Below are 24,578 nucleotides of genomic sequence, written 5' to 3'. Positions count from 1 at the left end.
TATCTATTTAACTTTGCAATATTGCAATTATACCCAAATATTTACTTAACAAAGGTTAAGTAAAAACTAATGAATGGAATACCGAGAGCTGACTTCGAGTAAACTTACTTTTCTAAAACCATTACTTTAATTCTTATGTATTTACCTTTTAACCTTCAAACTTTAGTTATATATTTTACTTGTCAAGTTATTTTATTTTAAAGCTTTTAAAACCATCTAATAACTCAAGACCCTTTTTAATCTAGGTCTTGCCCGTTGAACTTATCCTTCTCCCATTTTATCGCAAACTATCCTTCAAGTTACTTATTTCATGTGAGTGCATTTCATCCCCCGTTTTCCTTTTTACACTTTGGGGGTAACATGCATACTTATTCAAAACAAGAATGATTTATAATACTCGATCCTCAAACCACAAACTTTAGGGTGTATTATGCTTGAATACTTGCACTATTGTGTGTTGTATGTTTCATATGTTTTACGTGCACGAGTGTTTATTTTGATGTTGTTGTTGAGCCTCAATAAGTATGATCATTCACTTCCCAAACTACTTTAGCCTTGTGCTAGTAGAATATGGCCTCATTATCCGAGTATGTCGGTTGTTACCAATTAGAAAGGATCCTCATTTACTTATGATTTATATACCGCAATTGATGCTTTTATTTATAGTCTCATATACGTTTGTTGATTTTGCCTCATATTATATATACTCAAAAACTATGAAATTTCTCACTAACATACGTGTTGAAAAATATTATTTTATGCAGTGTTACAGGTTTGATTATTAGTTGATTGAAATTTGAAAATACTATCTTATTTTGAGATTGTTAGGTTACTAAAATAATGAACAATTAAATTCTTATATTTGACGTTATTTTGTATGAACAAGATGTGCTACTTTTGGTGACTGAATGAAATTAATTAGTTGTTTAAATATTGTCACTTTAATAGTGTCTTGTGTTCATGGGCAATCCGTTGCACCCCGGCATGTTCCGCCGCCTTTGGTCGAGGTGTGATACCTTGTGTCTGTTTGTCTTTTCTGTTGTAACCCGATAGTCTCTTTTGCTACTTGAATGATCTTTGTCGCCATAGTCTCCCACATCTGGCTTGATCCCCATCTAGTCCAACTAGGGCCAGAATATTTCAATTTTTGGCCAATCAATCATCCAACGTTAAACTTCATTATCATAACTGATTTGTTTCCCCGTAAGCATCTCCACAAGTAACAAACAAACAAATAAGCATGCCCAGCAAAATCTCACCAATAGCTAAGCTATTAACAGATTTTGGGAAGGTGGAATGCACGCAAACGTTACCTTTATCTCGAAAAATAAAGAGATTGTTTCCTAAAAGATACCCAACTCAAAATCATGTGTATAAAACTGAATAAAAGAAATGTCACGTTCAACACTACACCTTTATGCAGTAGTAGCAACAGTTAGTAGTAGTAATAATAATAATAATAATAATAATAATAAATAAAATAAAAATGGGTATTAATAATAACAGCAATGGTCGTAGTAATAAATAGATAAATAAATATAGTGATAATAGTAATGAATAATCGGAAATAAAATAATAATTTTAGAAAATACTACAACAATATCATTTAGCTCTAAAGAAACGGTTGAGCCAAGTCCCTAGTACCTAATTTTAACCAAGAACTATATATTTCTCCTAAAAGTCTGTAACATTAATTCTACGTCTCAAAGAATTCATATCCTCAACCATGTCCTTGGAGAGGTGACAGTCTATCAAATCATGTCTAATTCTCTCTTTCCAAGTTAAATTGGGTCAGCCTCTACCCCTCATCCCCTCTATAGTAATGTTTTCTACACATCTAATAGGTGTTGTCGTATTTTCTCTTCACATGTCCAAACCATCTCCAAATCTTTATCTTATCTGGTATTCAAGCCATTCCTAATCTCTCCTGAAAAAACATCATTTCTTACTCGGTCTAACCTTGTGTGCCACATATCCACCTTAGCATTCTCATCTCCGCCACCTCCAGTTTACGCGCATGTGCCTTCTTTATGGGCAACAATATGTTCCATATAACATAGTAGGTCTAACTGCAACCCTATAGAAATTTCCTCTGTCACACACTCATGTAGCTTCTCTATATCTGCATCATCCCGCCTGGACGCGGTGGGTTACGTCACTATCTAAATCCCCATAGCTCTGGACAAGACGAACAAATATACTTGAACTTCGTTAACTGCAGAACCACTTGGTCTTCGATGGTAATTTGGACCTCCTCATCGTTGTTTACCCCACCAAAGTCACAATGTAGATATTAGGTCTAAGAGCGACTAATCCTTAAACAATTCCTTTCTAGAGCTACTCGCCACTCCTCAAGCTTCAAGTTAAGATCTTGTTTTCTCTCAGCAACTAGCACAATATTGCCTGCGAACATCATGCACCACAGGACAGTCTCCTAAATCGACTTTGACAACTCGTCTAAGACTACTGCAAAAAGAAACGGGTCAAAGATGACCCTGATGAAGGCCTACGTCCATTAAGAAGAAGTCAGTAAAAAATGGTATTTCATATCTTTTTTCCTCCATAAGGTGATCTTTTGTTTCCCGTGTCGTTTTCTATCATTAAATCATGTTTTGTTAATATGGTTCATTTCGGCAAAAGCAGTGGTATTGTTTGTAGTTTTTCCGTCCCTACCCGATTGTGAGGAAGAAGAGTACTACATGCTCATTGTAGTCTTTCCATCTTTTCAACATTAAGATGACGAAAAAATTAGCATTTTGAGCGGATCAAATTGTGGGAGATCTTGAGGCCTCGACTCACTGACGGTGTTTCTACCCATATTTTTTAGTGTATAGCCTAGTGTCACTGCCACTTTTTAATTAGTACTGAGATAACAAAAAAAATGTTTTTTGGATGATATTTGATGTGAAATAGTTGTAAGAAAATGTGTTGGGTTAAGGTTTATTGATTTTTTTTTTATTTTTAGAAAATAGTCGTTTGAGTTAGGAGAGGAGGGGCAAATTTTGACAGTTTGACGATGGTTCACCTGGCACACTCTTCTCGCCCATTCCTAAACCGAACAACGTTCCTTAGTGGCTTCGGTTGTGGGCGGCCACGCAACATCCATCGCCTTCCACACCCATCCTTGTTATGTACATCATGCGGGTATTATAAGAGTTAATTACACTAATGGTCTATGTGATTTTCCATATTGCAGGTTTAGTCCATACTTTTCTAAAATTACACTAGTAGTGCTTATTATTCACTAATACGTAACAGAACACGCATGATCTTTGGAGTGGATGACTGTAAACTAATCTACTAATTTTGAAGGAAATAACGGAAATACCCATGTTTAAAAAAGTAACAAAGAATCATGGTTCCCACTTGTTACTTGACAAACCACTCCCGCACTTCATCTTCCGCACCTCGCATTTTTCAGAAAACCAATCCAGCACCCTTGAAAATTCCGCAAGTCCTCTTTTTCACACAAAGCACACACACATACACTATCCTGGCGAGCTAACAACCACCCGAATCTGGATCTCTCCCGTGGCATCACATATAACTACCCAACTACCCAAATTTGAATCTCTTCGGTCATCTAGAACTTTGGTAGTTGTTGGGTCTAATACCAAAGTACAGTTACGAATGCCTAAGTTACTGTTACAGTTTCATCATACCTGATATAACTATATGTGTGTACCATTGCGACGTTACACCCTCAACGTGGCAACTTGCATGCCGATTTGACTCCTATATAGAAAATCACTTGGTCTAATTTCATTAATCGAACTTCATACTTGAATTTCACTAAGAAACTTCTAATTCTTGGGAACAAACTTAGCTTTATTCGATTATTGACTTTGTTACACATGGAATATTTTAATCTGATAACAAACTCCACATGATTTTGAAATATATCAAGTCATTTACAAATTGCCATACCTATAATCGATACTACAATCATACCTATAATCCGTGTCATGCAAGAAACTCAAGAAATCACATGCTTGGATTGAGTGGCACTACCGAACAATATCGCTACAATTCCATAAACATAATGGATTTTGGACCCAAATGTGAGGAACAAAGCGTAGGATTCTGTTCGTCAACTATTTTAGTTGGCTCTTCATGGATCCAAAAATTATTTTCGGCTTGCAAGTTTCAGTCAATTAAAGCTAGTATGTTAGAGAGCAACGGTAAGGACACAAGGTTATAGTCATGTGACGTGAAGGTCGCGGGTTTGAGTCGTGGAAATAGAGGACATCTGGTGTAATTAGGATGATTATGCGTATCATATAATGAATTAGTTCCATTTTTGTAGATCGATCCATTCTCACTACAATTATACTCTGCATGACCTCCCCCTGCTATATACACAACCAAGAAAAAAAGTCATGGTATTAGCATAAAAATGATCAAAGACTATATAATCCTAACATTACATTATTATAGAAAGGTACACCTTCAACAAAAACTAGTAAATGAGGTAACACATAAAACTAGAAGAATAAACTTAACACATATTATTACAATAACTATATTGTTAAGGTTGTAATATCACTTTTTTAAGTGACTTAATTGATAGAGTTGTACTAGAAATACTTCTTAGAAGACATTTAAAGTGTTTAATCAGTTTCGTTTTAAGCTAAACCTTTTTATTTTTTTCCTAGTGTAAAATAATAAGACAACCCGTTTTCGACCCACACACGCATGCGTTGACCAATACGTTTATCATGCATACTTAATCCATCTTGACTAGTTAGGAATTCAAAAGTGACCCAAAACATGAAAAATTTACCTAACTGGACCTATTGTGTGAGATTTGCGAATGGACAAAATGTCCCCAAATGAATCTAGGGAAATCGAGGAGTTCAAATTAAGGGATGCTTACATTAAACAACTCTCGGATGTTGCCTTTGCGAATGCGTCATAGATATGCATCTCATGTTCCTCCAACAATGTGAGCATATTTAGTTCTGCATCATCCTCATTGCAAATTTCAAAACATAACTTTGCAATATTATGTATGGACATTTTTCCATTTTGGACCAATAAATCATCCATGTTTTGAACTTCGTTATCATAAGAGATTTGTTTCCCTGTAAGCACCTCCACAAGTATAAGTGTAAAACCATCAAGATTGCTTTGTAGTTGCAAGGGTTCTGCAAAATGATCCTTAATTATTCATATGTGTGTCCATGGATAAACACTTGCAAAATTACAATAGATACGTTGGATTATATGGAAGAGATCAAGAGAAGATGAAGCAACTTACTGAACCCTGGATAATAGTCACCATAAATAAGACCATTATCATCCCTAATATTGTAGGAATAGAGACTGTGTGCTAACTTAGTAAGCTCGCAATCCGAAAGTTTTGCTGTAAAATCCTGTAAATTCATATTTCATGAATACAGGCAAAAGGGGTGTTGAAAATGTGATGCAGAGCAGAAAAAAAATTAATAGAAGCACATTGTTTAAGATAAAGTTGATATGATAGATTTATAAAAGATTTAACTAGCATATCTTGCCCCTAAGGTAAAATCCAAATATGGAAGAATTGAACAATTAGATGACTAAATAAACACTTGAATTGGGCGTATTTCGGGTAAATTCATCAAACCTAGAATTGGGGCACCGTAACTTAGGTCCAATAGTCGGGCAAACCAATTATGACATTTGTCACATGCTTATTACGTCGTTTTCATCCAAGTATTATTCGCTGGTAACTCCAGAGAATCCATGGTTATGCTCAATTATATGTTCCACTCTGTCTTACCCATTTACTTTTATCTTATTGCTCCAAGTACGAAAATATTAAAATCTTGGATGAGCACTTATCAAAATAAATTTTCGGAAATAGCATAGTATGTGTATACCTAATCCCATGTATCATAGAACATAGATACTTATATGATTCCTAAAGTTTTAAAACAAACAATAACTTGCTAAATTAGGAGGGTAATGGATATATTCCGGAGTAAGTTCATTTGTAAATTAGTTGTAAGCCTTCAAACAAGGTTATGGTCCTTCTAGATTTTTTAATTCTTATAGCAAAAGAGCTCAAATTATACCTCATCCAGCAATATCTTATGCCTGTCGAGCCGAAACATACTGCTGGTTCCTCCCCAGTTATGCAAATATGGGTTAACATAATCATGTGCCTTGTGCAAGAAGGCAATCCCTCGAGCAATTCCTACTGCTAATTTCACCTTTGTAACCAACGGAAGTCGTGCTATAGCTCCTACACACCATGAACATACAAAACTTTCTAGATAAACTTGAATCATTTTGAAATATATAGTAAAATATTTGTTTGGTTTATCTCTAATATTATATTCATATTTATGTTGCATACCACTAAAAAGGTGATCCTCAAAGTTTCCATTCGCCATGACTTCATTCACAAGGAAGAGTTGTTTGTCTGACAAGCAATATCCAATGAGCTTAACAAGGTTGGGATGACTAAACTCTTTCAAAATTTCCAACTCGAACTGCATTTTGAATGTGATCACGCTTCACACTTGTACGTGTCGAGTTTCATGAAAGAGATATAGTAAGCTGCAAAAGAAGGGTGAAATACATGACACTTACCTTGGCTTTTTCAAGTTTGATAGTTTTGTTCCAAAAAAAGAGACTTAATCACAACAGCCCTTCCCTTATTATTCTTAGATAGAGAATATGCTGTTTTATCAACCCGGCCTTTGTAAACATCTCCGTAACTCCATGCGCCCAAGTATGCGTCTTCTGCAAAGCCCTTCGTTGCACGTGTCAGTTCATCAAGTGTGAACATTTTCAAATCTGCAACAGCTATATCCTTGTTCCTCGAACAGGGCCCATCCATATTTCTTTCAAGGTTTCCTGTTAAGCCGGCGTATCTTTGATCTAGGAAATGAGCAAAAGTGATAAAGTTTGCAGATTTAAACAAAAATTCCTAAAAGATGGCTAGTGAAAGTTATATCAGGCATTGTAACATGTGATTTAGTTGTGTGCTGGAAAGAGTGAAAGAACATGCCTACAAAACAATATTAGGAAGTTTGTCCATACCATTGTTTTCTTTAGTGGAGGGAAGAAGATACTTATAAATCTTCCATGAGAAACCTGTTGTGCCTGATGAATTTTCCGAATTGTCCCATTTTTTCTGTGATTGTAGTAAATCTTCAAGTGACGCTACAATGTCGGTCATGGTACCCCGTTCTTTTGTATCACTAAGCAAACAACGATCTGCAAGTTGAGCAAATCATCTTAAACATTTGGATGAAATTGTTTCACTTAGACTAGAATCAACCATCTGATCTAGTTTTCGTTCTTTAATACATTTTTGAGCCCACCTTACCAAACTACATTCCTCGTCACTTTTTCTTTCGTCTACAGCAAGCCTCCCAGATAATAATTCAAACAATACCACCCCAAATGCATACACATCCGTCCTCCATGTCAGTTTTCTAGTGTAGAAATACTCTGGATCCATATACCCAAATGTGCCTTTAACACTAGTATAAATTGAGCGGTCAATTACAGGGACTATTTTGGACAACCCAAAATCTGAAATCATACCGGCCCAGTTCTCATCTAAAAGAATGTTGGAACTCTTCACATCTCGATGTATGATTCCCTGTTTGGTCTCATCACCTTTGTGAAGGTAGTCTAGCCCACGTGCAGCACCTATGGCTATCTTTAGTCGCTGGACCCAAGCTAAATGAGTATCGGCTTTGTGTAGATGATGGTAGAGGGTTCCATGGGGCATATACTCGTAAACAAGGATCTTCTCCTTGCTATCATCACAAAATCCAATCAAGGACACCAAGTTATCATGGCATAACTTGGAAATCACCTCAATTTCAGCCCCGAAGTCAAGTTCACCATCTTTGGATATAGAATCCAACCTTTTAATGGCGACAATATGACTAGTTTCTTCTATACGCATACAACCTTTATACACTTTCGCAAATCCTCCCTGTCTAAGGACCTGTTCATCATCAAAGTCTTTGGTTGCCGATTTAATCTCAGCAATAGAAAACCGGAGACAAGGCTTTGATGAAGTCATTGATGACAGTTTGTCAGCATTATCAGTTGCAGAGCACATATTGAGGTATTTACTGAATGCTTTGAGAATAATGTGATAGGATCTTAGATCACCTACAAATAACTACTCAAAATGGGAGCACCCATGCATCTAAAGAAGGTGTTTCCAAAGTCAACTTCAAAATGGTATGTGGAAGCAAAGTGTCACCATGTGAAAGAACTGAGTAAGAAAGAAACAAATTAAGGACCAATCAGTTATAAGTTGGAATCCTGAGTCAACGCATAATTATTGCTCTGAACAAAATCAGTTTACATTATCTCTGGCATCCACATGGCCAGCCTAAAACAATATCTCTGTTGTAATTTTTTCCACGTGATCGTTTTCTTCTTGCATATTCATTCCTCTTCGTTACATAATATCATTTCGAGGAAATGATATAAACCTTCTTGTAACACCCTGGCAGGCAAGTCACATTTACACAACCAAAGACAATATAACTAACCTCATATTAACTTTCAGTTGCTTTACAACCTTACATGTTATACATGATCCAATAAATTAGTTAACATCAATAAGGTCCCCAAGTGTTGTGCTTTGTTTTTGTATTTACACTCTTGATCAATACAAAATCAGTTTCTGTTTATTGTTCTTGTTAAGACCAAAGATTTGTTAATTTTTATTTTTTTTAATTGTGTTTTGAAGCATACATCTTACACGGAAGGTATTAGGGGAAAAAAAACAAATATGTTTTCGCTAGAAGTTTATTTGTGTAATAGTGATATTTATTTGTGTAATGGTTTCCTATTATCTCCATGTTTTATACCCACAGCCTCCGATGATTCGATGATTCGAACTGACACATAGGGCATGGCTCCAGCCTCCACATTCCAAGGACATTAGTTCCAACCAATCTAACATCCCATTGTGATATTAGGCACACATAACAAAGTATTTAAATTTGAGACCACCAATTCCAACTAAGTTGCTAACAATGATCTTCATTATTCACTTGTTGATGTGTGCTCGGCAGATTAAGTACACCCAAAGAACGATTTTCCATGTGTTTATATGCAGACAGTTTGTCATTCATAGTGTTGAAACTTCCAACTGTTTGATATTTATAGATCATAACATTACCAACAGAACTTTGTCAGAAATGTCACCGACACAAATCAACAATCATATCTAGGAAATTACTCTTAATTAGATATTGTGGTTTTGGGAAATGTACAGTTTCCGACAAACATGCCATCGCAAACCACAAGTGTTTCATTGCAAATCATTAGTAGACAACTAATTGGGAATCAAAACCAAGAAAAGACTTACGTTAACACTTATTTGTCCATTATCACCCACGGATCATAGAATCCTCATACCTTATCGACAGATCACTGACAACTACATATAAATTAAAAATAAAATTTAACTTGAAAGGATTATGACGGTCTCCATTGCTAATCAATTGGTATGTTGCTGCGGGATTAATTACCAACAGAAAATTGCAATCTACAAAAACAATCGCATTTAAAATACAAAAAATGACACCAATCTCTCTTTGAACTTTAAATCTTTGACAAAAAAATTTCCCACCAGGTATAAGTTATGGCATATATAATTTCTAATAAAATTATGAATATAAACATGTTGCCTGTCAACCCGACACATTGACCCAAAACAGTCAGTTTAACTAATCAAACTTGTTTGTGGGTTCCAGTTGAAAATAATCCAAATTAGTTTAGCTAATTTACACTGTTATGATCCAATAACTGATCTTGTGAAACAGTTCTTATAAATAGTACTCTATGGTTACAAATATTTTGGTGGCCAGAAACGATGTATAATCTACGAAATACACTAGTGTAAGTTACTCCTTTCATGATCAAAGAAACTCTTAACATAATCAACAACATGGAAATTCTATAAGATTTGTAAAGTAATACGTACAAATATGGCTAATTGATTTAAGGTTGTATCAAGTATCTTGGTACACTAGATACACAAGGTTTTGGCGGTTAGTTTCGTGGTTAGCGCCATTAACAGTAAACGGTTAATCCACAAAAACTGACTTTATTAAACCTTACACCTATAATCTTAAATGTAACATAACTAATAATAATAATAATAACATTAAACATTAATTTAGCTTATAAATCTACACACTCCCCTAAACTAAATTGAGTGGACGTAGTTGGGGTCTTCATCGCAAACTTGTTAGCTTGATCAAGTTTTGGCAACTCCATTAACAAGGTCCTAAATCAAACTCGGATCTAACAATTTACAAAAGTCCATTTCAACAGCCGGTCCATTTCTCCATCTCCATTCTCACTGCAATTATATTCTGCATGACTTCCCCTACAATATACACAACCAAGAAAAAAAAAACCATGGTATTAGAACAAAAATGATCAAACACTCTATAATCTTACCATCACATTATGATATAAAGGTACACCATTAATTAACAAAAACTAGAAAATGAGATAACACGTACATAAAGTTGAGAGAAGAATTTTATGCTACCGGTACGGGTGCTTTAGGTACAGTACTTGCTTTGGTACCACTTTCTTCTTTAAAAAAAAATCTCGACTAAACTTTTGGTCGATGCCGGTACGGTACCGACAACAATTATCTATAATGTCAAAATCGTAATACCACAACCAAAACATAATACTAAAACTAAAAAAGTTATGGAGCCGAATGTTTGTTGGTGGCACATTTGATGGTGGTTGTTAGAAGAAGAAGAAGAAGAAGAAGAAGAAGAAGGGTTTGATTAGAACTATATTGAGTGCTTAACATTTTTATAATGAATTATCTTGAAAACCACACTTGAAGTCTTAAGGATATCTCAATAAAAAACATGATTAGAGTTATGAGTTTTAGAAATCTTAAAAAAATCCCCTCCATATTCCATACAAGTACCAAGTACATGTAACACCTGTACCAGTACCCGAAAGTACTCGTACCTAAAATCAGTAAATTCAGGTACTCGTACTCGTACGGAATAAACGGATAAAAGTACGGGTATTCGAGAAAAAAAATCTCATCCATACTTTACCCCTCCTCCCATTTATAGTAAGGATTTCTACTAACCTAACAAAAGCCGCCATCTCTCTCCTTTCCACATATCAAAACTATCTCAATCTTCTCTTTTTTATCTTATCTGATATACTAGCCACCCGTAAACTTTCCCGAAACACATCGTTTCTTATCCGGTCCAACCTTGTGTGCCCACACATCCACTTAGCATTCTCATCTCCAATTTACATGCATGTGTCTCTTTGATGGCCAAGAATCTGTTCCATATAACATCGCAGGTGTAACTGTAACCATATAAAACCCCCCGGCCTTTAATTTAGTTAGGAACCTCTTATTGCATAATACCCTTGAAGTTGCTCTCCATTCACACCATCTTACATGCAATGAGCAACATCGCTATCTATGCCCCCATCGCACTATACAAATGACCCGTAGTATTTGAACTTTGTTGACCACGAAACCATCTATGTTTAACTCAATGTTGATTTGGACTCCCTCATAATTGACTACACCAATAAAGTCACAGTAAAGGTACTCGGTCTAAGAGCAACCAATCCTAACCCTTTCCTCTTCAAAGCTGCTCGCACTCCTCCAACCTCATATTTAACTCATGTTTAGTCTCAATGACTAACACAATATCGTCTGCAAACATCATGCACAACCATACTAATACTATTGGCAACTTGTCCATGACTATTGCAAAAAGAAATGGACTCAACATTGACCCTGTTGAAGGCCTATCCCCCACAGGCGCTCGAACGCATGTTTCCATCCTAGCATACATATTTTGAATTATATCTACATACTTCCCATGGACCCTTTAACCTCAAGGTTATCCCAAAGTAGTTGGCGTGGTATACTGTCACATGCCTTTTCCAAGTCAATGAACACCATATGTAGATCTCGATTCTTCTAGTACCTTTTCATCAACCTTCTTAGGATGTGTATCGCCTTTGTAAAGGACCACCTGGGCATAAATCCAAACTAATTCACTGTATTGTGAGTTTCCAGTCTAATTCTAGCCTCAATAACTCTTTCTCATAATTTCATAGTATGACTTAACAACTTAGTTCCTCTGTAGTTCCCACAATATTGGGTGTCTCCTTTATTCTTATAGATAGGAACTGCAAAAATACTCCTCCATTGATCGGATATCTTATCGATTTTGAATATGGTATTGAACAAAGCGGTTAACCACATAACTCCTTCAATTCCTCTCCCAAGCTCCTCAAAGCCTCTATGGGAATGTTATCTACGCAACTGCCTTAGCCTTTCCTATCTTCTGAAGTGCAATTTTCACCTCTTCCTATGCGATATGACAACGGTAGCCATTATTCGATTGTTGTCGTTGTGTTGTTGTGCTGTCATTTTCTCCTTGATCTGCCTTGCCGATAATGAAAATATTATGGAAGTAGGTTTTCCACCTCAATTTGATGCCATGCTATGTCTCCCCCAATCCCACTCGCTCCTCCTCATTCGTGCACCTCAAAAGCTCCCTAAAACTCTCTTGTTTACACTTTATCTTGTCTTGCACGTCCTTATTCCACCACCAAGACTCCTTGTGTCTGTTTGTCTTTCCTATTGTGACCCCGAGAGACTCTTTTGCTACTTGAATGATCTTTGTCGCAATAGTCTCCCACATCTGGCTTAATTCCCCATCTAGTCCAACTAGGGTCGGTATATTTCGATTTTGGAGCAATAAATCATCCATCTTTAGAACTTAATTATCATAGTGATTTGTTTCCCCGTAAGACCTCCACAAGTATCAGTGTAAAACCATCAAGATTGCTTTGTAGTGTAAAAAAATGATATTCCATATCTTTTTGTTCAAGGTACATATGCTCCATCATGATGTGATATTTTGTTTATAGTGTCGTTTTCTATCTTCAAATCATGTTTTGTTAGTATGGTTCATTTTAGCAAAACCAGTAGTATTGTTTGTAGTTGTTCGTCCTTATCCGGTTGTGAGGAAGATGAGTACTACATATTCATTGCAGTCTTTCCATCTTTTCAACATTAAGGTGACGAAAAAATTAGTGTTTCAAGAGGATCAAATTGTGGAAGATCTTAAGGCCTAACTCACTGACGGTTTCTGCACCCATTTTTAGCGTATGGCCAAGTTGTCACAACCACTTTTTAATTAGTATTGAGATAACAAAAAAATGTTTTTTAAGGATGATATTTGATGTGAATTTGTTGTAAGTAAATGTGTTGGGCTAAGGTTTATTGATCCAAAAATTTTTAAGTAACTTAATTGATAAAGTTGTACTAGAAATACTCTGTTGTGACCCTGAGAGACTCTTTTTCTACTTGAATGATCTTTGTCGCAATAGTCTCTCACATCTGGCTTGATTCCCATCTAGTCCAACTAGGGTCGGTATATTTCAATTTTGGAGCAATAAATCATCCATCTTTCGAACTTGATTATCATAGTGATTTGTTTCCCCGTAAGACCTCCACAAGTATCAGTGTAAAACCATCAAGATTGCTTTGTAGTGTAAAAAACTGATATTCCATATCTTTTTGTTCAAGGTACATATGCTCCATCATGATGTGATATTTTTTTTCCAGTGTCGTTTTCTATCTTCAAATCATGTTTTGTTAGTATGGTTCATTTTAGCAAAACCAGTAGTACTGTTTGTAGTTGTTCGTCCCTATCCGGTTGTGAGGAAGATGAGTGCTACATATTCATTGCAGTCTTTCCATCTTTCCAACATTAAGGGGACGAAAAAATTTAGCGTTTCAAGAGAATCAAATTGTGGAAGATCTTAAGGCCTAACTCATTGACGGTTTTTGCACCCATTTTTAGCATATGGCCAAGTTGTCATAGCCACTTTTTAATTAGTATTGAGATAACAAAAAAAAATGTTTTTTAAGGATGATATTTGATGTGAATTTGTTGTAAGAAAATGTGTTGGGCTAAGGTTTATTGATTTTTCTAGAAAATAGTCGTTTGGTTAGGAGAGGAAGGGGAAAATTTTGACACTTTGACAACGGTTCACTTGTCACACTCTTCTCGCCCATCCCTAAACCACACAACGTTCCATAGTGGTGTCGGTTATGGGCGGCCACACAACATCCATCGCCTTCCACACCTACCCTTGTTATGTATATCATGTGGGTACACTACAACAAAAAGGGCTTTTTAGAACCTTTTGTGTGGGACTCTTGTAAAATAGGGTCCTAAAATCTAATCAATAGGACAAATGAACATTTGGGGTCCTTTTACAATGTACGTCACAGAACCGGTGTCCTAAAAATTTATTTAATAGGATGGATGATTCTTTGGGGTCGTTTTATCATATAACTTAATAAGACACTTAAAATCTAAATCATAATAAAGTAACTTATAAGACATGTAGTTGTTGGTGTCTCATTATGTAGTAATGCAATAGGACACTTGATCACTGGAGGTCTTATTATAACATAAGTTAATAGGACATTTGTAGTTAAGTCATAAATGTTAGGTGCTATAGGACCCTTTCTAGTCGATGTCATATAAGAACATAACTTAATAGGACATTTTACACTATGGTCTTATCACTTTAACATTTATAAGACGCTTAATCATTATGGTGTTATTATAATACACCTTAATAAGACATTTAATATTTGTGTCATAAAACATATGTTGTATAGGACGCTTATTCGCTAGAGTTTTATTATAACACAATTCTACCCTTTAAAAAGAAATTATTTAAATAAATGAAAATCAATCCCAACAATGATTGGGGTTGATTATCATGCGATTATGTCGGCCAGCTAAACTTGAATAGAATCTCATGTAGCCAAACTTGAATCGGAGGTATTTGTTATGCTAAATTTTAAGAATTAATACTATACATACTCAGCACTAAAGAGTTAGTTACATTCAACCAATTTTAACCCACTAGCTTACAAAGAAAATTAACAATTTTTAAATCTTGAATTCTTCTATTTTAATTGTATGAACACTTTTTTCAATTAAAACATTTATGGATATTCCAACGAGTTTCTTCGAGTCGATATTGGTTTCATAAAGGAGTATGAGATATCATCTACCATTCCTAATGGTTGGCATACATATGAATGAAGTATAGTGAACAGTTCAACGGGATTTGCTTACGTTCGTTTGATATGTAATATGTATTTTTGTTCCCATTTATTTATTACTCTGTATTTGTTGATTTTAACTATAGAAATCGATAATGTTTTTAATTGTATATATTATAATTTTTCTCTCATTTTACTTCTTTTACAATCCCGTGTATTACACAGATTCCAACCTAGCCTTACTCTTCTAATAAAATAAAATAATGAGGTACACCTGTTCAGGCTTATGTTTTCCCTCTTAAGCCTACAGGCCAAACTAAAAAAATTATTCGGGCCATGAATGACGCATACCCGGTTTCAATATAATGTTTCTAAATTATCGTTTACATCGAAACCCTAAATCCCTTTCCATTATATCTCGATTGTGTATTCATCTCAAGGACCTGTTAATTGTTCCTCAAGGTTTAATTAGTTTGTATCTATCTCCAAGGTATTACTTTTCTTCTATCTATTATATTTTTATATAATCGGTTCTTTGTTTATTGCGCATCTCTTTTACATTCTTATCTAATCACTGATTTTGCGAACCCTATATCCATCACCGCTTCGCACGTTTCAGTTTTGTTTCTCAGTTGCAAGTTTGTATCATTGTCGCTCTCCACTGATTGCTGGTTTGTTTCGGATCACCTCGCTGTATATGTGTGTATTTGATTGCAATCTGTATACATTGTGCTTGCTGATATTTTAATTAGTTTCAGTTTTATTATTAGGATTTGGATTTATGTAATCACCCAAAAACAACAACAAATTTTTATTCTCATTGTCATGATGCATTTTACTTTATTATCATTTAACACAAAACAAACTACATCTGGATAATGGGTAAGCGAGCAACAAGCTGCGCCGCTATCCCCTTTTGGATCGCAAAGCCTATTCTACTAAATATAAATCCTTGGTTCCTCGGGCTCTGGAGTCACTGTGGAAGTATATAAACTGACTTATGAATTGGACTGTTTTGATTGGTAGTTGTCTATTTCTTCGTGTGGGCATTCAACATCTGGGACTGCAGATCAGTCTGCTAGGCCCTGGAATGTTAGCAGATTGCTGCAGATCCAGATGATTGTTCTATATTTTGTTCAGTTTTTAATGGAGCTGTGTTCTGGTTTACATTGTCAATAATCTCATAAATATGTATATGTTCCTTACCTATCTAGAGTTGAAGGTTTCATAACCGATTATTGTTCATAGTTTGTGTTTACCTAAAATTGAATTGTTATCTTTGACTTTATAAGTTAAATCAGGCTATAATGCATGAATCATTTATAAGTATATGACAGGCTTTAAACCACACAACCCAGGGTATTTATTTTAGGTCCCACTTTTTTTTGTTTTGTTTTACGTGTTAATGATTTTGGAACATATTATCCTTAGGATTCTAATCGAGTTTGGTAATGCATTTTTAAGATGATAGGTGGTGCCATTTGCATTATTCATGGTGAAAAATAGACGAACTAAAACTATTAAATTTAAATAAAAGGGAAAAAGAATTACCAATACAACTTCAAATGACAAAGAGGTTTTAACATATTTGTGATTTGTGGTATTAAAATCCAGTTTATCATTATTATGTGTAATATATTGGTTCACATATAACATACACTAATGCATAAAAATATTTATTTTTATAATTCTTTTTCATCCCGTGTATTACGCGGGTTCTAAAGCTAGTAACTTATAAAGGCATAAAACTTAGGGGTTCACATATCCTTTAATTCTCAGGTATCTGAGTGACCAATAAGCTATGTTTACTGCTATTTGGATGGGTGCAAGTTTGTATCACTGATGTAGTGATAGAGTTCTACTCTTGATTGTTTTCTGACATGTGGCGTCTCAGTTAGCAATGAAGCTTTATACAAAAAGTGGTGTAGTGGTATAAAGTCGTTGCAATACATGTTTTCATATTGCAGAATGTCTATTGATGCTTTTATCATATTATTTTTTCTATAAAATGTTAGCCTGCTAGTGTAAAACCTTTTTTTTTTTGTGAAATAATTTTTGCACTATGATGACTCGACTTTAATATATAACTGTTTGTTGAAAACTAAAATCTAGGTCGGAGATGAAGTTTTCCTCAAAAGTATTCTAAACCATATTGAGCCTGTAGCAAGAGGATGGGTGAAGAGCTTGGACCCAAATGAGTTAGTTGGTGGTCAAAATGGTGTGAGGTAAATGTTCAAGTACCAATAAAAATAGATGAAAAGTTGGTGAGACCATATGAGTTACTTTCCACAATTCAAGATTGTATTGGTGCATCCATCGCACGACCTTGTCCATTCATCTCGGTGTGAATTTGTTAAACATGTGATACGAATAATTTTAATAACATGGAATTTAATGCTTATACATGGATGATTTATTTGTAGGTAGTCCGTGAGGATTGAGGACGTACGTATGATGACTCAAGATTTTTTGGTGCTGGTTTCTTTTATTGCTTTTAATTTTTTTTTGTTGAATGTTACAAGAATTTATGTTAGATAATGCTATAACTTATTTATGTTTTGTTTTTTTTCTTATAATGAAGTTTTATTTTTTTCAATATTTAGATGTCCATAATCGTATAGTAAAAATGTATGTGTGGACGTTTAAAAAATGGTTGTATAACATGATTTGTTAGGACTTCAAATTTTTGTCTAAATGTTAGAACATTGTAAAAGTGTCATGATATGTTTTTTTGGACGTTTAAGTTGTTTATAGATATATTATGTGACCATAAAATTTAGTTTCATAATCTTGTTTGGGATATTAGGACCCTTTTCTTGGTACTATAATGTTCCATCATCACGGCCCTATAAATTAATTTTTAAGGACGTTTGCATGTGTATCAAAAGTTTACAATTAGGTAAGCACATGTCAAAACATAGTAAAAGTGTCCTAATATGTTTTTATTGAGACGCTTTTGGGCTGTTAATGAATATATTATGTGACCATAAAATGGGTTTCATTATCTTATTTGGGATATCATGACGCTTTTTGAATTCTAAGACTTATTACGACCCCTTTACATGAAACGCTTTTCTCGGTTGTCCTATTAAATGAAAGGTCCTATAAAATAGCATTTTAGGACGCTTTTGTACGTATTAAAAAGCTTTTTTTGTTGTAGTGGTATTATAAGAGTTAATTACACTAATGATCAATGTGGTTTTTCATATTGCAGGTTTAGTCCATACTTTTCTAAGATTACACTAGTAGTCCTTATTATTCACTAGTACTTAATTCGCATGATCTTTGGAGTGGATGAGTGTAAACTAATCTACTACTTTTGAAGGAAATAACGGGAAATATCTATGTTTAAAAAAGTTACAAAGAATCATGGTTCCCACTTGTGGCTTGACAACCCACTCCCACACTTCATCTTCCGCACCCCACACATATTTCAGAAAATCAATCCAGCACCCTTGAAAATTCCGCAAGTCCTCCTTTTCACACAAAACACAAACACAGACACTATGTTGGCGAGTTAACAACCACCCGAATCTAAATCTCTCCCGTGACATCACATATAACTACCCAACTACCCGGATTTGAATCTCTTCGGTCACGTAGAACTTTGATAGTTGTTGGGTCTAATACCAAAGTACAGTTTCTAGTACCTAAGTTACTGTTGTAGTTTCATCATAATTGATATAACTATATGTGTGTACCATTGCGACTTTACACCCCCAACCTGGCAACCTGCATGTCGATTTGACTCATATATAGAAAACTCACTTGGTCTAATTTCATTAATCGAACTTCATACTTGAATTTCACTAAGAAAAACTTTTAATTTTTGGAAACAAACTTCGATTTTATTCGATGATTGATTTTGTTACACATGGAATATTTTAATTTGATAACCAACTCCACATGATTTAGAAAGATATCAAGTCATTTACAAATTGTCATACCTATCATCGATACTACAATCATACCTATAATCCAAAATTTTCATGCAAGAAACTCAATCACATGCTTGGATTGAATGACACTGCCGAAAAAAATTGCTACAATTCCATAAACATAATGGATTTTCAACCCAAATGTGAGAGAACAAAGCTTAGGATTTTTTCCATCAACTTTTTTAGTTGGCTCGTTGTGGATCCAAAAACTCTTTTCGGCTTGCAATTAGGTTTCAGTCATTTAAGGCTAGTATGTTAGAGAGCAACGATAAGGACAAAGGTTGTTGTCATGTGACCTAAAAGTCATGGATTTAAGTAGTGGAAACAGAGGACCTCTGGTGTAATTAGGATGATTATGTGAATCATATAATGAATCAATCCCATTTCTATATATCGATCCATTCCCACTGCAATTATACTCTGCATGACCTCCCCCTACTACATACACAACCAAGAAAAAAAGTCGATGGTATTAGCATAAAAATGATCAAAGGCTATATTAATTACTGAAACATAAAACTAGAAAATGAGGTAACACACAAAACTAGAAGAATAAACTTAACACATTAAATACTGAAACATTGAGCGGATTAATATTATTACAGTAACTATATTGTTACTATTGTATAATCATGTTTTTAAGTAACTTAATTGATAAAGTTGTACTAGAAATACTTCTTAGAAGACATTTAAAGTGTTTGGTCAGTTTCCTTCTAAGCTAAACCCTTTGATTTTTTTCCCATTTAACCTGTTATAGTGTAAAATAAATACAAAGCCCGTGTTTGACCCACACACGCATGCGTTGACCAATACTGGTTTATCATGCATACTTAATAATATATTGACTAGTTAGGAATTCAAAATGACCCAAAACATGAAAATATTTACCTAACTTGACCTATTGTGTGAGATTTGCGAATTGACAAAATGTCCCTGAATGAATCTAGAGAAATCGAAGAGTTCAAATTATGGGATGCTTACATTAAACAACTCTCGGCTGTTGCTGTTGCTGTTGCAAATGCGTCGTAGATATGCATCTCATGCTCCTCCAACAATGTGAGCATCTTTAGTTCTGCATCATCCTCATTGCAAATTTCAAAACATAACTTTGCAATATTATGTATGGACATTTTTCCATTTTGGACCAATAAATCATCCATGTTTTGAACTTCATTATCATAAGAGATTTGTTTCCCTGTTAGAACCTCCACAAGTATAAGTGTAAAACCATCAAGATTGCTTTGCAGTTGCAAGGGTTCTGCAGAAAAAAATCCTTAATTATTCTATGTCATTGGATAAACACTAGCAATATTACAACAGGGATGAAGCAACTTACTGAACCCTGGATAATAGTCGCCGTAAACAAGACCATTATCATCCTGAATATTGTAGGGATAGTGAGTGTGTGCTAACTTAGTAAGCTCGCAATCCGAAAGTTTTGCTGTAAAATCCTGCAAATTCATATTTCATGAATATAGGCAGAAGGGGTTTTAAAGAATGCGATGCATAGCGGAAACAAATAATTAATAAAAGCACATTGTGTAAGACAAAGTTGATAAATTCCTAAAAGATTTAACTAGCATATCATGCCGTTAAAGTAAAATCTAAACATGGAAAGGGAGAGCAGAAAAATTAGATGACAAAATAAACGCATGAATTATAACATCGATTTTTCACACATATTTACAAAATGTCTTAGTTTGCGTAAAATCATCACATTCAAAAATTGGAGCTTCAAACAAGGTTATATATGGTCCTAGTATTTTAATGCCTATGGCAAAAGAGCTCATATTATACCTCATCCAGCAATATCTTACGCCTGTCGAGCTGAAACATACTGCTTGTTCCTCCCCAATGCAAATGTGGGTTTGCATAATCTCGTGCGTCATGCAAGAAAGCAATCCCTCGAGCAATTCCTACAGCTATTTTCACTTTTGTAACCAACGGAAGTCGTGCTATAGCTCCTACAAACCATGAACATATAAAGTATTTCAAGATAAACTTGCATCATTTTCAAACATACAGTAAAAGATTTATTTGGTTTATCTCTAATCTAATTTATTTTGCATACCACTAAAAAGATGATCCTCAAAGTTTCCATTAGGCACGACTTCGTTCACAAAGAAGAGTTGTTTGTCTGACAAGCAATATCCAAGGAGCTTAACAAGGTTGGGATGTCTAGACTCGTTCAAAATTTCCAACTCCAACTGCATTTTTAATGTGATCACACATCACAACTGTATGTGTCGGGTTTCATGAAGAGATGTGAAGAGATACTTACCTTGGCCTTTTCAAGTTTGATAGTTTTGTTCCAAGAAAGTGACTTAATTACAACTGGCATTCCTTTATTACTCTTACAAAAAACATATGTTGTTTTATCAACCCGGCCTTTGTAAACATCTCCGTAACTCCATGCAGCCAAGTATGCGCCTTCTGAAAAGCCCCTCGTTGCACGTCTCAGTTCGTCAAATGTGTACACTTTCAAATCTCTAGCAACTATTTCCTTTTTGGTTGAAGAGACCCGATCTATATCGTTTTCAGGGTGTGTTGGTGGAAAGTTGCGTCTATGGTCTAGGAAAACGAACAAAAGGATAAAATAAACAAATGGCTAATGAAAGTTATATCAGGGGCTCAGGGCAATATATCAAGTGATAATGTGCTTTCAAGACTAAAGAGTGAAAGAATATGCATACACAATTATATTAGGAAGTTTTTTCCATACCTTGGATAAACATAGGAATCATCCAAGTGAATAAAGCTGTAACCGATGATTTTGCGGAATTGTCCCATTTCTTTTGTACTTGTAGTAAATCTTCAAGTGACGTTGCAACCTCGGCCATGCTAGGTCGTTCTTTCAGATCACTAAGCAAACAACGATCCGCGATTTTTACAAACCGTCCTAAACATTTTGAGGAAACTGTTCCCCTTATATTAGCATCAACCATCTGATCTAATTTTCTTTCTTTCATATGTCTTTGGGCCCACCGTACCAAAGTTGACTCCTCGCCTCTGTTAAAGTCTATAGCATGCCTCCCAGATAACAATTCAAACAACACCACTCCAAATGCATACACATCTGTTCCCGGTGTCAGTTTCCCTGTGATTAAACTCTGGATCCATATACCCAAATGAGCCTTTGCACTCGTGTAAATTGACCGGTCAATTGATACTATTTTCGACAACCCAAAATCAGAAATGACAGCTTCCCAGTTCTCGTCCAAAAGAATGTTGGAACTCTTCACATCACGATGAATGATTCCTTGTTTCGTCTCATCACTTTTGTGAAGATAGTCCAGTCCACGTGCAACACCTATGGCTATCGTTACTCGTTGAACCCAACTTAAATGAGTATCGGCTTTGTGTAGATGATGGTAAAGGGTCCCATGTGGCATATACTCATAAACAAGAATCTTCTCCGTGTTATCATCACAAAAACCAATCAGGGACACCAAGTTTTGGTGCCGTAACTTGGAAATCACCTCAATTTCAGCTCGGAACTCGTTTTCGCCCTGCCTGGATGTAGAATCCAGCCTTTTGATGCTACAACATGAGTGGTTTCTTCTATGCAAACACTACCTTTATATACTTTCCCAAATCCACCTTCTCCGAGGACATTTTCATCATCAAAGTTTCCGGTTCCAGCTTCGACTTCTGCAAGAGAAAACCGGATACAAGGCTGCGATAAAGTTGATGATGACAGTTTGGCAGCTTCACAAATTGCAGAATACATATTGAGGTATGTACTGAATGGTTTGTGGATAATGTGACCGGATATTGAGACGACTATAAATAACTAGTTATCAATTTAAGAGGAAACTACATGGAAATAAGCATGTGCGACACTTTAAATAAGATTTTTATACAAAGTCAATGTTTAAAATGGTAAGGAAAGCCTCGCTACGTGAGGGACCCGGGCTACAAAATGAAATTTGTCTCTGAAGAAAATGTCCAAATCAAGAATATCTTACTACAGGAAATGAGCTAAACATTTCACAGACTTTATCAAATTGCTATTGAATAGATTCCACTGGCATCATTCCTACCACCCACGAGACCTTGACCGCAAACAATCCATACAAGTTATTTTTATATCATTTATTTTCAAAACACCGACCCCTTAAAATCGTAGAGTCATGTTCTTCGTAAAATGTAAAAGGTTTTATTAACAGAGAATCCAAGTTATGGCTTTCTAGTAGTTTGATACATCAAATTGTTATTGGTAGATTAGTTGAAACAAATGAGAAAAGAAATTTATTGTTGTTGGATATCAAGAACACAAATTACAGATTGGATCATCCATATATATGAAATCTATTGAAGCAAATAATCGACAACATTGTTGACTATTTCTCTATTATTTTTGACATAGTTTTAATTCTTAATCTAATACATATTAAAAATATGAAATAAAGTCTAGAATATATTTTTAATGTTTGTGACCCTATTTGACTGGTTCTGCCATTGTGTTGTGACTATCCATCCCAAAGGTCTTCCATTAAATTAAATGAGTATTTATCTTTATTTATTTCCTGTCTCTATTATATATATTTTTTTCCACAACATCGCTTTCTTCTTTCATTTGATTAAAAAAAATAGCCAATTGTAAAGCCAAAAATTATGACTTACGATATCAAAGTGGCAAAACCCGTTAAATATATATTTGGTCAATCAATCGTTTAAATTTAGCGAGCAATCCGGATTCTAGACGAGTATTTCAGTGCACGCGTTTAGCTTCGACGGCGAGAAAGCTTCTATAAGGAATGTTATTGGCTATAAATATGACACTTGTATTTCAATTTAGTGTGTGTTTTCTTGGTGTAAATCACCCACCCAAGGGGAGCTCACCTTGGGTGGGGTCGGTGTTTATTCAATATTTGAATCTCTCTATACCGATTACGGAATCGTTTAACCTCTATATTATCTTTATGTTTTTCTTCAATCGCATGATTTCCCATACCCGTCTCAATCGATTATCAAGAGCAAATTTGTTTGTTTGATATATTCGTGTTTTATGAGACCTACATCAATAAATAAGAATAGCTGAAACTTGTATTGAAGATTCAGATCATAGAAAGTTGGCGTTAGGGTCAACCTACACCATTAATGAGCAACCGGGAAGGGAACGGAAGACAACCTATCCAGCTGATCTAGGGATGGCAACGTGTTGGGTTTGGTATGTCCGAATGGTTTGTGGATAATGTGATTAGATATTGTGACGATTATAAATAACCATTTCTCAATTTAAGAGGAAACTACTTGGAAATGAGCACGCGTGACACTTCAAAAAAGATTTTCCAACACTAAACTTTAAATCGGTAGGGAAAGACTCACTACGTGAATGACCCGTGCCTGTCCGTATAATGCATGGACGATAAGAATCAATGGGTCATTCGCAGAAACTCACAAGACCTAGGCAAAATGAAATTGGCCTTTGAAAGAAATATCCAAATCAAGATTGACTTGCTACAGCCAAACATTTCACTATCACTAAATTAAATCATCATTGGATAAATTCCACTGGCAATTTGGCATTCTCACAACCACCAGTGGAGGCCTTCCCC

The 24,578-nt window shown here is 35.1% G+C and overlaps 2 protein-coding genes across 2 annotated transcripts; both read right to left on the bottom strand.

The window, feature by feature from the left end:
- Positions 1-3,048: 3,048 nt before the first annotated feature.
- On the bottom strand, positions 3,049-22,870 carry LOC143570916 (uncharacterized). Its single transcript, XM_077056435.1, has 7 exons — positions 21,740-22,870; positions 21,299-21,588; positions 6,344-6,479; positions 6,060-6,229; positions 5,261-5,375; positions 4,877-5,147; positions 3,049-4,352 (listed from the first exon to the last, which is right to left on the bottom strand). The coding sequence occupies exons 1-7, from the start codon at positions 22,407-22,409 to the stop codon at positions 4,328-4,330; spliced, it is 1,677 nt and encodes a 558-aa protein (XP_076912550.1). The 5' UTR covers positions 22,410-22,870; the 3' UTR covers positions 3,049-4,327.
- LOC143570917 (putative serine/threonine-protein kinase PBL15) lies at positions 18,536-21,230 on the bottom strand. Its single transcript, XM_077056436.1, has 5 exons — positions 21,089-21,230; positions 20,815-20,981; positions 20,354-20,468; positions 19,999-20,275; positions 18,536-19,455 (listed from the first exon to the last, which is right to left on the bottom strand). Exons 1-5 carry the CDS (start codon positions 21,228-21,230, stop codon positions 19,431-19,433), a joined length of 726 nt encoding a protein of 241 aa, XP_076912551.1. The 3' UTR covers positions 18,536-19,430.
- Positions 22,871-24,578: the final 1,708 nt, after the last annotated feature.

The sequence above is a fragment of the Bidens hawaiensis genome, unplaced genomic scaffold (genome assembly GCF_021521415.1).
Source record: "Bidens hawaiensis isolate Kalapana, Puna unplaced genomic scaffold, B.hawaiensis_p1.1 tig00025175_1, whole genome shotgun sequence".
Lineage (NCBI taxonomy): Eukaryota > Viridiplantae > Streptophyta > Magnoliopsida > Asterales > Asteraceae > Bidens > Bidens hawaiensis.
The sequence above is the reverse complement of the archived record's forward strand: the minus strand, read 5'-3'. Positions and strand labels throughout refer to the sequence as shown.